The 15,124-nt window shown below is 47.4% G+C and overlaps 1 protein-coding gene across 4 annotated transcripts in view; it reads right to left on the bottom strand.

Moving 5' to 3' along the window:
- Positions 1-2,393, bottom strand: part of TEAD4 (TEA domain transcription factor 4) — a 69,880-nt gene extending 67,487 nt beyond the window's left edge. For 2 of the 4 annotated variants that reach the window (XR_007456563.1, XM_049624902.1), the window contains exon 1: positions 1,567-2,135. Coding sequence is in view for 2 of the 4 variants with exons in the window: in XM_049624902.1 (XP_049480859.1) it covers positions 1,567-1,708 (142 nt within the window). In the remaining 2 variants the exon portion in view is untranslated. Of the gene's footprint in view, positions 1-1,566; positions 2,136-2,370 lie in introns of those variants that run through there. The other 2 variants (XM_049624903.1, XM_049624904.1) reach the window with 2 other exon arrangements.
- Between the last annotated feature and the right edge of the window lie 12,731 nt (positions 2,394-15,124).

The following is a 15,124-nucleotide window of genomic DNA, read 5'->3' as shown; positions in this document are numbered from 1 at the left end:
AGGAAACTAAGCCTGAGGGCCTTAACAGTTGTGACTGTCGGGATTTGCACCCAGGTATGTCCAGCCCCAAGTCTGTACCCTTTCTATTCCATCAATGCTACCTTTAGACCCGGTGCCCTCAAAGCCCCAATCACACACCTGGTCAGGTGAGAGGGTGAGGTGGCTCCCACCAAAACATCTGCATCCTCAAGGTGCATGGAGGAGCAGCAACCAGCCCCCACCCTTCTGAGAGGATCTTGTTCCTTCCTTCCAAGAAATCCTCAACATTATGCCCCCCATCACCTTGTTGTAGGAATGAAGAAAGAACTCTGATTCCAGGTCTGCCTGTGCCCCCCCTCCCAACACCATCACATGCTGTGTCACTTCTGCCAATCTCCCGGACATCTGTGGCTCCCTCCCCACCCAGCTCCAACCTCTAAGATATTTCAAATGGGTAAATCCCAACTGGAGTTGGGGGGGGGGGGAGGGAAGCAAAGCATAAAGGAAGGGGTGGGGAAACTGAGACACCCAGAAGGGTCTTCCCTAGCAAGTCAACTAGCAAGTCAGAGGCAGCCCTTCCCTCCCGGGTTGGTACCAAAGCATGCCTGCAGTTACCCCTCTCCCTTCCCACAGCCAAGTGCAGAGTGGTCTAGCAAGTTGTAAAGAACTAGGATTCTTCCATCTGACTGCTGGGGAGCTCCAAGGAGAGGTGGACCAGCAGAAAGTAGTTCAGGCTGGTATACATCCATTCTTCTTTGTCCTTGGGGCCAACTTGAAAAGCAGGGGCTACACACCCTTCAAGATTCAAAACGGTTTCCTCTGGGGGGGGGGGCGGGGAATCCTCCCCCACGAACATCCCCAGTTCTGTCAACAACCTGTCCCATCAGGGAAAGACAAAGATCTCCACTTCCTTTAGCCTTCTACCATCTTGCTCTGTGAAGTGTTTCAGGCAAGAACAGCACCCACTCTCCCTCAGAAAGACAGCTGCCTGGAAGAGGCGGGTGTGCACAGCTTCCTTCCAGCTCTGCCCAGTCCAGGGCGCATGCAGCCCGCGGACCGCACTCCCGAGCACCATGGTCCAATTATCCCTGCACACCTCACCAGAGACAAACTCTCTTGCCCACGGCCATGCAGGGAGGAAAAACAGTCATGCCAAGAACCAACATCCTCGCAGAAAAATACACACGCAGAGACGTAGCATTGCACAAGGGCTCAGAGACACTCAGACTTCCAGATAGGCAGCACTGCTCTCAAGTGTAAATACACGCACGTTCAACACAAACAAGGTGAGTCACATGTGAACAGATATCACCCTCACCTACACCCAAACCTAGGGAGACGGGACAGTCAGGCGGTCACATGAAATCATCCGACAGCCACCGTGTGTGCCCGGAATCCCCTCTCCACACGTGTGCACGGAGGCTGTGTCCCTGGGAAACGTGCGCTTCGGGTCTGGGAGTTCTCCTCCCTGGAGCTAGTCCCCACCACAGAATACAACAGGCTTCTCAAGTCCCGGGGAGCTGGGGACCCTGCGGAGGGCTCTCCTCTTTCGCAAAGCCTCAGCACTTAAACCGGCCAATACACTACCTCCAGGGCTCGCTCTTCCAAGTCGGAAAAGGGCCCGGCAGAAAAGAGGCATGGGTGCTGGGTCTCTCCGACCGCCGCTGCTCTCGGTTCTGCTTCTGGGCCTTTCGGCTTCCGGGACCCCCTTCCCGAGAGCCCCGAGCATCCACCCCCGGCCCGGCCAGAGGTCCGCGCCGCCTCCACGTGCCGGGAGAGCTCCTCACGCACCGCCGACGCCGGCCCTCGGGCGAGGTCCTGGAGTCCCCGCGCCGCGCCGCAGCCTTACCGGTCCCAAGGTGCGGGGAAGGGGGGGGCGGAGGCGCTAAGCCGGCTCCACGGGGTCCGCAGCGCGCGCCAACTCCTCGCCGAGGTCCCGAGGGCGGCGACAGCGCTGCGGGACGACAGGGGTCAGCGCGCGCGGCCCCGCGGCGGCCCGGGCCACCGGCCGGGCAGGGAGGAGGGCGGGCGGCCGCCGGAGCCCACCCCGCGCCGGCCCGCACGCGCTTCGCCGCCGCCGGGGGGCTGGCGCGCCGAGCCGAGCTGAGCCGAGCGGAGCGGAGCGCGCCGAGGGAGGAGTTTTCCCAGAATGGGACTGACGGGAAAGCACGGGAGCTCCCTATTCCTGGAGGAGTGAGTCAACGGGCGAGAGGAAGGCAGCTCGGGGGCCGGCGGCGGAAGGGAGGGCAGCGGGGGCGCGGGCCGGGAGGTCCGGGGCGGGAAGGGCGAGGGGGGGGAAGAAAAGAGCGGCGGCGCACGCGGCTGAGGGGGCCGGCAGGACGGAGGGGTGGGGGCGCGCGACGGGGCGGCGGCGGGGCGGGCGCTACTCACCTGGGGGACGCGGCCGCGGGCGGCGGGAGCCGGGAGCTCGGGCCCTGCCCGCCCCCTGGCCTGGAGTTTGAAAGGAGGAAGCCTGGAATGTGCGGAATGAGGGCTGGTATGAGATGCGCGCAGCTGAGGGAGGGAGGGACCCGGAGGGAGGGGCGGCCCTGCCCCCGGCCCCTCGGGGAGGAGACTGGGTGGGGGGGGGAGGGGGGAGCCGGGCGGGGGCGGGGCCGGCGGAGGAGGGGAGGGGCGCGCGCGGCGGGGCGGCCGGACTGTTGTGGCGCGGACCCCTCCGCTGGGACCCGGCCTCCGCTGGGACCCGGCCTCCGCTGGGACCCGGCCTCCGCTGGGACCCGGCCTCCGCCGCTCCCCCGCACCCAGACTTTCCCTTGGATCTCTCCGCTGCGACTCTGTTCCTCCTCCCCGAGCTCCCCGGTTCCTGCCTTTCCTGGCCGAGTCTCCGACTGCCTTTCCCAGGAGCTGAAAACCTTCCCCGTAACCGGGATGGGGGGTCCTGTAGGTGGCCCCGCCACCCTCGGCGTCCCCGGTTGCCGGCTGGCGCCTCCCCGCACAAGTCCCTGGGAGGCCGGGGGAGGGGCGGGCGCCCGACGAGCAGGAAGGGCTGCTCCCTTCCCCGCGGCTCCCACCAAAGGACACTCGCCCCGGGGAACCAGGAAGCAGGAACTCCCGGGCTGTAGTCCCAGATCCGCCGCCAATGCCCCCACGCGCGCTCTCCCTTGCATTGGTCCTTTCGGTCGTTGTCCCGTGGCCCCGGCAGATCTGTCACTACCAAGAGCAAAGCACATGGGGAGAGGATATTCGATGTGAAGTACGTGTGGTGCGAGGAGCCACCTTTTGGGCTCAGTAACTGAATGAATCTTTATCCAACATGTATTATGTGGCCACCAGATGCTGTGAGAACAAAAATGAAAATACGACTTAAGCACCTGCCCTCGAAGAGCTTATAATTTAGCTGAGAAGACTCCATATATAGAAGAGCATTACCACAAAGTGGGAGTCTGGGTTTGAAACAAACATGCCAGATAGTTTAGTCTCTTGTTGGGGAGAGGGGTACTGGAAACGCGTTGGGCTCCTGTTTGGCATTGGTTTAAGGCAGTGTGTTATCACATACCTCTGTCACTCACCTTGTTGGAAGGTTGAAACCAAAGGACTTTTGGCTTTTTCCAAAAATCAGATCACTGGGGATCTGATCACTGGGGAACATTATCACTTAAGCTTGTATTGCAGTGTTTGCCCAGATCTTATCTCCCTTACCAAATAGAAACTTCTTTGAAGACAGAGTGAATGTCTGATTTATCTTATCTTTCACCCAGCACCAGTTTGGTGCCTGGGATAGATAAGCACATAATAAATGTTTAATAAGTGGAAACAAACAAAAAGCTACCACAGGGGAGATTGAAAAGAAAGTGCTACAAATGCCGAAGTTGTTTCCAAGAGAGGTGTTCCAGAGGTGTTTTGAACAATGAAAGCATGGCAGGACTAAGTATCCAGCCTCACAGGATGAAGACTTTGAAGGAAGCAGCTAAGCAGCTCTCATTTGGTTCCATAAATTCTGGTATGCTTATTAAGTAATGAGTCACATCACGGCTTGGTCACACCTCATATGTTTAAAAAGACTGCCATACAAGACAGTATTAGGCACCAAGGGAAGTACAAACTGTAAACACTGGCTCTCTAATGGAATAATTATTTGTTGAATGTCTATTGACTTTGAGCACCATGCTAAGTGCAGATTCAGGTCCCTGCCCTCAAGAAGTTCACAGTCCAGGTAAGAAGGCAATTATACAGAGCTCAATAGAAGCCCAAGGGAAGGAACAGTGAATTCCAAGTTATAGATGTTACATTTGCTCCAGCTCTTAAAGGGCAAATGAGAACGTACCAACTCGAGGGTGGAAAACCCACAAAGGTATAGGAGCACGTACACACGGGGTGTTTAGGAAAACTGGTGTGCTGGAGGAAGAGGTTACAAATAAGTGGGTGCCGGGTTGTGAAGATCATTATATACCATGCTGAAGAGTTTGGGCATCAGAAAGGCCCTTTAGACAAAGGTGTGACACGATCAGTACCATTAGAAAGACCCCTCTGGCAACAATGTCTGGCCGGATTGGAGAGTCAAGATACCCTAAACTCAGGCAGTGCTCCTGAGTTTAAGGATGAGGGAAAGGCTCTTAGAAACAGCCCAGAGGCAAAATCAACAAGAATTGGTAACTAGGCTGGCTGTGAGGGTGAGAGAGGAAACCAGAATCACTAAGCTTTGTCAACTGAACAATTGGTGGTGTCATTCACCGAGATAACAATTCAAACACAAGAAGAAATAGGTTAGTTGGGAGCTGAGTCCAGCCAAGGTTCAGAGGGTTTAGAGGAAGACAGGACAGAGTCCAGAATGGAGACAATAAAGCAACCTTGGAGTATCACATCCAACCCAGATTGCTGAGAGGAAATTCAGAGCTCAGACTGGCTTATTCCCCCCAAATCTTAACTATCCAAGACCCTAAGTGATCCAGGCTGGAATAGTGTGCCTTCAGGACCTCAGCCTCCTGGTCCACACCCTTACAGGCTAGGGAGCTCTGTGTCTTCAGGAATCCCACTTCCCAAGCTTTTGTGGTCCCTTTAGGTAGAAGAAAGTTCTCAGACATGGAAATTCCGAAGATTCAAGACTAGCAGTGATTTTACATACATGCCCTGCCCTTACCAAGGGTATGTACATTTCTTAAGGGACAGGACCCTCTTTCACTGACCCTCAGGAATGAATCTGTTGGTGGAAGTATTGCATCTGTCTGGATCAAGCTAGAAGAGATGCATGTGACTCCCCTCAAATGACACCATATAATCCACAGCTCACCTCACTTCTTAGCAATCCAGGCCAGTCTACCTGGTCCTACAAATGGCTCTCACCCAGGGCTTGATGTTCAGTAGCGCAGAAAGAGGAGGGCAGGGGTGTGGTCAGAGCTGGTTTTCACGTGGGAAGGCTATTTGTGTTGTCTGTACTCCAAAATTATAGTAAAAAATTTTATTAATTACTATTATCACATGTTGTTTGGTATTATTTCCACTCCTTTAATAAATTTTGTTTTTCCAACCCACATGGTCATGGTTAAACAAATTATCTATATGTGTTAAACAAATTCAACCACATCTATGTGATGGAATTCTTTTCAGTTATTAATAACAAGATTTTTAGAAATAATCCAGACAAACATTGGTCATGATATAATGAATGGAAACATGGATTCTAAGAGCAGTATATGTGGGATGATCCTGTCTTTGAAAACTAAATTGAAAAGTGTTGGAGAATGACGGGTTAAAGGTAAACAGGATCTTTTTTTAATTTTCTCATTTTTATTCTTTATTTTTTTTACTGAAAAAGACTTGACACACAATGTTACATTAGTTTCAAGCATTTTTTTATTTTCTTCTTTATTCTTCTATATTTTATTTTCTTTATTCTTCTTTCTTCTATATACAACAAATTTTATAATCAGGGAGAAAAATGTGACTAGAACCCTTCCCTAACTTCTCCACATCTTTTTTTAAAAAAACACCCACTACTGGATTTAATGGCCTCATAAGAAGTTGACCAGGAAAAGATTGTTCCCGCGCCTTTAGGTAAGAGGCATCTCTACTGTTTTTCGGATATCTTCAAAGCATACCCTCGCCCCCCTTCAACACTATCACGTGGCTGACCCCTACCGTGGTTGTGGTATCCATGACTCAGGTTCCTTTTCTTTTTTCACTTCTCCATACTACACATCTATTTGCTTTCCCTGAAGAAGACTTTTCATTCCATATCAGCTGGACTGCATCTTGTGTTTTGGAGAACAAAGCAGACCTTTAGCAAAGGTGTTTGGAGTCTTTCTCTTTCAATAGAATAAAAGTAGCCTATAATTTGATAAACATAATATTCGTTGCTATCTCTTGTCAAAGAGAAATGTGGAAGAGAATGGACTCTGGGTCTATCTAGGAAACAATGTACACTTATGGGCTGAATTGTGCCTCCCCCAGACTCGCATGTTGAAGCCCTAATTCCCAGGATTCAAAATGTGAGTGGTTTGGAGATAATGTCTTTAAAGAGGTGATTAAGTTAAAAAGAAGTCTTTAGGGTGGGCCCTAATCCCATCTGACTGGTGTCCTTATGAGAAGAGAGATTAGGAAGGACAAAGACAATGCACAGAGGGGGACCACGTGCAGACACAAGATGAAGATAGCCAACTGTAGGCCAAGGGCAGAGACCTCAGGAAAAACCAAACATGCCAACCTCTTGATCTTTGTCTCCTAGCCTCCCTCCCAAACCTCGAGGAATAAATTTCTGTTTAAGCCACCCAGTCTGTGGTATTTTGCTATGGCAGTCTTGGCAAACCAATACAGTGTATTTACAGACCAAAACAAACCATTGGTTCCCAGAGACCAGAGGTTGGGGCCTTTCCCACCCAATTCTCAAGTGAGAGTGTTTCTCTGAGGTTCCCAAGGGATCTTTAGGATCAGATATCCAAAACTTCCAGGAAAAAAAAAATCAAAAGGAAAGAAAAGCTTTCTCCAGTGTTATTCAGCTAAAATTTTCATTTTTGGTAGCTATTGATTCAGTATCTTGAAATGAAAGTTAACATAAGTCATGTCTTATAACCTTACCCAGGGAGCTAAATAATCTGGGTTCAACAGCTGAGGCATATCCTGATTGTGACCTTGGGCATACTTAGACCAGGAGCCTCGGTGTCCTCGTCACTCATGTTTTCACTCCACATTTATTGAACATGGATGATGTCCTTGGCACTGTGCTAGGTAAGCACTAAGGAGAAACAGAGGAAAGTTCATCATCCCTCCAGATGCTGACAGTCTAACAAGGGAGGTACAAGAGGAGCAACTTCCACAAGGCAGAAGGGTAGAGAGTGACCTTTAGACCTGAGGTTGAGATTTCTGTGCACCCGTGCTCTCCAACAGAACTTTCTGCAACAGTGAAGTGTTCTTTATGTGCCCTGTCTGATGGGGTGGTCACTAGCCACTTGCGGCCACTGAGAACTTGAAATGTAGCTAGTCTGACCGAATAACTGACTTTTATTTTGATTATGTTAAATTTGAATAACTGAACAGCACAAGTGGCTATGGTGTTGGCCAGCATAGCCATGGACCACCCTCAAGGAGATGCTCAGCAAGCAGTCAGGGGACACTTGCAGAACAAAGGGGAGAATTCAAGGCTGTGGGAGGCACCAAGTGTAAAGGGGTAACGTTGTGGTAGTTACTGAGTATGGGGAGTGAAAAAGAAGAAGATTACAATAGGTAACATGGTCCCTGGAACACTGCTTGTATTCAAAACAAGTTGATAAAATTTCTTTTTTCACCTCCTCCCCTGATAAAATTTCTTAATGTGCAAATTGTCCATGTATAGGGGATTAGTTGAAAACACTGTGGTACTTCCCACAGTGAAATACTGTGGTGCACAAACAAGTATAAGGCCTGCATTTACTGATCTGGAATTATCTCCAGTGTAAGTAAAAAAAAGCAAGCTATCAAACTGAGTATATAGTATGCTACCTTTTGTGCACAAAGATTGGGGAATTACAAATGCGGGGTTTTAAAAAAATTTTTTTAATGTTCATTTATTTTTGGGGGAGAGAGACAGAGCATGAGCAGTGAACGGGCAGAGAGAGAGAGGGAGACACAGAATCTGAAGCAGGCTCCAGGCTCTGAGCTGTCAGCACAGAGCCTGACACAGGGCTTGAACTCATGAGCTGTGAGATCAGGACTTGAGCCGAAGTCGGATGCTCAACCAACTGAGCCACCCAGGCACCCACAAATGCATTTATTTTTGCATAAAGATACACTAGAGGGAAATTAAAAATAGTTAACTACAGGAGGAAGGCAGGGCAAGGGAAAAAGGGGACAGATATGGGAAGAGGCTTTAATTGTAATTTTTATTTTTTTTAACTATAGTGTTTAAAGTTTCTTTTGGACCATATGAAATTATTAATATTTAAAATTTGTGTCTCTATGTATCTGATATAGAATATAAAATTGACTAAAGACAAAATCAGGACATGTTTTTTAAGGTCCTATTTCTATCATATGTATGTATTTTGTCCTTAAGTGTATTTGTGCCCTAGAAATTGCATATCCACCTCATTTTTCTTAATTTTATATATTTTTTTAATTTACATCCAAATTAGTTAGTATATAGTGCAACAATGATTTCAGGAGTAGATTCCTTAGTACCCCTTACCCATTTAGCCCGTCCCCCCTCCTATAACCCCTCCCATAACCCTCAGTTTGTTCTCCATATTTATGAGTCTCTTCTGTTTTGTCCCCCTCCCTGTTTTTATATTATTTGTGTTTCCCTTCCCTTACGTTCATATGTTTTCTCTCTTAAAGTCCTCATATGAGTGAAGTCATATGATTTTTGTCTTTCTCTGACTAATTTCACTTAGCATAATACCCTCCAGTTCCATCCATGTAGTTGCGAATGGCAAGATTTCATTCTTTTTGATTGCCGAGTAATACTCCATTGTATGTATATACCACATCTTCTTTATCCATTCATCCCTCGATGGACATTTGGGCTCTTTCCATACTTTGGCTATTGTGGATAGTGCTGCTATAAACATGGGGGTGCATGTGTCCCTTCGAAACAGCATACCTGTATCCCGTGGATAAATGCCTAGTAGTGCAATTGCTGGGTCGTAGGCTAGTTCTATTTTTGGTTTCTTGAGGAACCTACATACTGTTTTCCAGAGTGGCTGCACCAGCTTGCATTCCCATTACCTCATTTTTAAAATCTTAATCTAAATCCTAGCCCTCCTCTACCTGCCACTCTCTCTCGGACCATTCTTCCTCCCTAGTCTTACTGTCCCCAGACTACAGAATAAAGAGAACTACTGGATTATCCTTTGAATCTTTGAAAATCATGATAAGGGACAGAATCTAGGTAGATAGTAAGTACTTAACTAGATGTTAACACTCTGAGGCTTGAAAACCTCTATATTAAACGAAAATGTTTGATAAAAGGTGGTAATAGGCCAGAAAAAACCCCACTCCCACATGGGCCCCTGCCACCTTTGTGCTTTCTGGGGCTTATTCTTTTCTTGCCCTCCAGATGCCTGGGCCATAGCCCTAGAAGGTAACATGCAAAGGAGCTTGGGCCCGATGGACCAAAAGACTAGGCAGAGCTGTAAAAAACGTTGGAGGCCCATTTCATATTTGAAGTGTTTCCAAAATTTCCATTAACATCAGGGTTTTTTGTTTGTTTGTTTGTTTGTTTGCCTAGGCTGTTCCTTCAAGTAGAAATGGAGAGATGGGTACAAAGAAAGGAATGTAAGGTAGGATCAGGGCTGAGACTTGAACCTGGATGTTTAGTTTCCCAGTTAAACTGTGTTTTTCTTTCCTCTCCTCATAGTCCCTAGAAAACCATCTATAGTCTATGATGCATAGACTATATGCAATCTATGAGTGCATATAAACCATTTTGTATAACTGCATGGCTAGCAGAATTATCTGGAATGTATTGCTCCACTTTGAAAGGATGTTAATAGAAGTGATATTGATATTTATGTGCCAAATCCTGGGCATTTAAAAAAAATTTTTTTTACACTTATTCATTTTTGAGAGACAAAGAGAGACAGAGCACAAGCAGGGGAGGGGCAGAGAGAGAGGGAGACACAGAATCTGAAGCAGGCTCCAGGTTCTGAGCTGTCAGCACAGAGCCTGACATGGGGCTCAAACTCACAAACCGCGAGATCATGACCTGAGCTTAAGTCAGAGGCTTAACTGACTGAACCACCCAGGCACCGCCCCGCCCGCCCCACCCTGCTCCTGGGCATTTTACCTGGAATACCTCTACGGCTTCTAAACTCCAGAAATATTACTGTTCTCAAACCTTTAAAAGACTCACACCGTATCACAAGGGTGCTTAGTAAATATGTGGTAATAGGGACTAGTCGTTACAGTCACTGAGCCCTTTGTAACTTCCTCTTCTGGATTACAGAATCAGTTTTAGTCATTTTAATGTACTTGTAATGTACATCCTTAGTCAGTAGGTGGTGCCATGAACCCATCTGTGGTTTAAGGCTTGCCTAAATTCTGAGCATCAATGGCAAATCCTCCATTTATTGTGGTTTCCCTGGCTTTTGGTGGATGAGAAGAGTGTGTGAGACTTTTAAGGAATGTACATTGACCAGGATAGCTAGGTGAAAAGCAGGAAGAAGAGGCAAAACAATCCATTATGCAATTGGTCAAGAAATATGTCTGAGGGGGTGGGACAGGATCTGGCCAGTCCTTGGCAAGCCCCTAGCTGGGAAGATGAAAGGAGGGCTATAGATGGGAGTAAAGCAGCTATTAGACATATGGCATGAGCACACAGGCAGGAGCCATTCTATCTAGAGGGGGATCTGGAGGCTGAGGGAAAGGGCAACTTGCAACACCCCAGGTTTTCTCAGTGGAGCAAGATGTCTCCAGTGGTTAGGGAAAAGCAGTTCTGAGGTTTTGCACGTCCTTAGCATCCGACCCTGTCTCTCCCACATCATGTACCCCTGCCATTTCAGAATCTCTCACCAAAGACACATTGAGAATCTCCCCTCTCCAGTTCCTTAGTTTAAGCATCCATGGTCCTTTCCTGGGGTATCTGGCACTCCTCTCAGAAGTATCATCAGCTATGAAAGGCATAAAGCTGTCCATGAGGTAACCAGAGTTCAATTCAAAACACAAGTAGATGGACCTCCACACTATTACCAGATGAGTGGGGGGAACCATACGCAAGAATTGAAGATCATATCAAAATCTCTCAATCTATAGATGAGGAAAGGGGCACATGGCAAATTATTGGCAGAAAGGGGGCCAGAACCCTGGGATTTGGCCTCAATCAAACCATCCCTTCATTTCTGTACCTGTAATGCTATCTAAAGGAAGTGAATTGATGCTAGTTGTGTGATCTACTAAACTTCTGATTAAAAAGAACCTTTTGGGGGCACCTGGGTGGCTCAGTCAGTTAAGTGTCCAACTTCAGCTCAGGTCATGATCTCGTAGTTTGTGAGTTTGAGCCCTGCTTTGGGCCCTGTGCTGACAGTGAGGACCCTGCTTGGGATTCTCTCTCTCTTCCTCTCTCTCTCTCTCTAAATAAATACAACTTAAGAAAAAAGAACCTTTTAAAGGCCTGTTTTAGATTTTTAAAAAACACTTGCTAATATCTTTCATGTCAGTGACCATTGATATTATTCCTGGTCACTGAAAAGTACACAAAATTGTGTCACAAATGATGTTTAGCTAGCCACGCACTTTAACCAAAAAGAACCACGTGAAAAAGAAAAACCAAGCTCTAAGAATTAAATTCTGACTCCAGCTCTCCTCCTAATTTTTTTTTTTTCAACGTTTTTTATTATTTTATTTTTGGGACAGAGAGAGACAGAGCATGAACGGGGGAGGGGCAGAGAGAGAGGGAGACACAGAATCGGAAGCAGGCTCCAGGCTCCGAGCCATCAGCCCAGAGCCTGACGCGGGGCTCGAACTCACAGACCGCGAGATCGTGACCTGGCTGAAGTCGGACGCTTAACCGACTGCGCCACCCAGGCGCCCCTCTCCTCCTAATTTTTAGGCACTTCCTGCTTCCTTCCACATGACTCATTTTCACTATGACACTGATAAGAGCAGGAAGGCCTGGTAAAGATTTGTGAGCACATTTTTTTTCAAATTGTCTCTATAAGGTGGCTCTAAAATGTGAACATGCAGAGGCAAGAGATAGGGTCTATTTCGGTTTTAGATATTTAATTTGTTTTGCTGCTGAATCAGTAAGCAGTACCAATGAAGAAGATCCAGGAGGCCGACTGGTGCAGGTTATCTACAACAATATAAAATCCCACCCTTCTGTGGCCCCCTCTTTGTTCAGTTCTTGGCCCTATCATGTATCTAGAAAATTCTTGGCATCATGAATATGATGAGTCTAGACAGTCTCTAGAATACAAACTTCTGAGTCTGCAGACTCCTGCTGTCCTGGGATGAGCTGATTTACATGATGAAAACGATTATTACAGGGGCGCCTGGGTGGCTCAGTTGGTTAAGCATCCAAATCTTGATCTCGGCTCAGGTCAAGATCTCACAGTTTGTGGGATCGAGCTCCACATCAGGTTCTGGGCTGAATGTGGAACCTGCTTGGGAATCTCTGTCTCCCTCGCTCTCTGCCTCTCCCCCACCCATGCCTTCTCTCTCAAAATAAATAAACTTAAAAAAAAAAAGAAAATGATCATTACAGAACATGACTGCAAGAACTCTGTAAGGGATAGGACTTTGCAAAGAAGACGATGACACATTTTTATATAAATTATCTTTATTTCTGTAGCATACAAAAGGTATAAATATGATTTATGTAAAACCAATCAGCTGCACGCTTAAGCAGAAAGTACAAGGAGCTGGGGGATAGATGTCTCTGAGCTGAACAGAGAGGAGGAAGCAGGATTAGATCCAGTAGTCCCATCAGGCTCCCTTTCCCCAGACACTGTCATATACGCAACCGGAGAGAAGTGAACAGCTTTCTGTTTTCAACAAGGGTTGATCGGACAGTCCACCATGACGGTGGTGCCAGAGGCCTGAAGGGCTTTAGGGCACTTCTATGAATGAGGCACTTGATAGGAAGCATGCCTGAGATGGAAACCAGCCATGTCAAAACCAAGCAGATAGGATTTGCCAGCGGGGGATGAGTAAAGAGTCTTTTCATCTCCCACATCTCTTTCCTTCCCATTGCTATTTGATGTGGAGCAAGGAACAACAGGAAGCGGGGACGAAAAGGAAGTCCACAGAAAGGAAATATGATGGACCAACAGCCACTGATCCCTTGCCCCACGCTGGCCAACAGCTCAGTGCACACTGGGAGTTGAACAATGCTGAATGTAGAACTCACAAAGTTCTTGGATTCTCAAAATTCAGATGCATTCTGAGACTGGTGAACTGGTAGCAAGCAGAGTCATATGGTTTGTTGGGAGGTGCTAACGATCTGAAAGACTTGGCAAAACTCTTATGATCTGTGAGGAAAAGTGACAGGAGTGTGATCTCTACCAATGAGCCAGGCTTTAGGGAGCTGATAATATTTAGGTTAAGAAGAGAGGCCCAAAGCTCCACCTAACTAGGTCCACAGAGCTCAGAGTCAGCTAGCTGGTCCTCACCAAAGCCTCCCTGCCACCTCTCTGCACAATGACAACAAGTTTCGAAATATAATGTTCTCTTACCTCTTACATGGTCTATAGGGGTGTGTGTCCCTTTATACTAATGGCTCCATGTAATAGAGCTGTAGGAAGCACTCCTGGATTGGAAATGAAGGCAACTGTCAAATCACCCTGTCTTAACTAGACTAAGTCACCCCTAGACTTTATGCTTTCAGCCTAAACTGAAATTAAGACAACTGCATACGTTTCTCACATCCCTGATCACAACAAGTTTGGCCACAGCCACTTTGAGATTGCTGCTGGCCGACCTACTCTGAGGGAAGAAAGGGAAGAGGGGGACTGTGACATCAGTGCCTTCCAAGCCCCAGGGGGAAAGTAAGCTAGCCCCACCAAAGAAATACCACACTCCCTCTGATAAAGGCAGTGCAATGCCCGATTTATTTCCTAGTGAGCAGAACTTCTTCCCATAGGGAGGGTAAAGTGGCTGGCACTGGCTTCCCCCATGGGTACTTCAGGTAGGACAGCAGAATTAAGCCACCTGTGTGGACTCAAAATGATCACTAATGGGGGGTTTTCCCAGTTCTGAGGGTAAATGATGCTCTGGAAATGACTGTCACCAAAACAAGGTAAAAGCAAGGCTTACTTAATAACAACAACAAAAGGTAAAATAAAAAAATTTTTAACCCCCACGTTGGGCATAATACTTGAAAAAAAAATTTTTTAAATAAATTTTTAAGGGGTACCTGGCTGGCTTAGTCAGTAGAGCATGTGACTTTTGATCTCAGGGTCATGAGTTTAAGCCTCACGTTGGGCGTAAAACTTACTTAAAAAATAAAAAATAGAAAAATAAAAAACAGGTAAAAGCTATATGGATGTAGCCTTTTCAGATCCAATTTATGGGACCATTGCTTCCCAGAGATATGCATTTCCCACTCATATGTTGTCAGGACCACGGGCCCATTCTGGAAGATGCCCAGGTAACTTACAGAAATATACCTGGAGCAGGGGTCAGCAAACTATGGCCCACAGGCCAAATCTGGCCTGCTGCCTGTTTTTGTTAATGATGTTTCAGTGGAACACAGCTGCACTCATTCGTTTATGAGCTGGCCATGCCTGTGTTTGCAATACAACAACAGAGCTGAGCAGCTGTGAGAGCCTCTCTGACCATTTACAAAAACAGTTTGCAGACTGAAGACCGAAGGCAATTTAGGGAACTATCCCACTCAGGAAAGGTCTTCAAGAAAAAAGACCCAAGTATTTACTCATTAGAACCTGATTCTAGCTGTACATTTCCAAGCACAGGACATTGGACCCTTGAGGGCACAGAATCTGTTGGGCAATAACTTCCGGAGTCGCCAATGTGCCCTGAACAAGAAGCTCTCTGTGCTTTGAACAATCTGTCCCCCACGTTAAGCTGTGATCCCTGACCAGGTCCGTGAAACCCAGAGAAGTTGGGTGCATGTGTACATATACGCATGTGTATGCACATGTACCTATGTACACATGCACACGTGTATGTACACATACATACATACAGGGATTACTCCCAAAGGGGCAGGCAGTCACTCTTCAGTCCTGGGGCAAAAGCAAAGGAAGTGACTCAAAGC

This window comes from Panthera uncia, chromosome B4 (genome assembly GCF_023721935.1).
Source record: "Panthera uncia isolate 11264 chromosome B4, Puncia_PCG_1.0, whole genome shotgun sequence".
In the NCBI taxonomy this organism is placed as follows: Eukaryota; Metazoa; Chordata; class Mammalia; order Carnivora; family Felidae; genus Panthera; species Panthera uncia.
The sequence above is the reverse complement of the archived record's forward strand: the minus strand, read 5'-3'. Positions and strand labels throughout refer to the sequence as shown.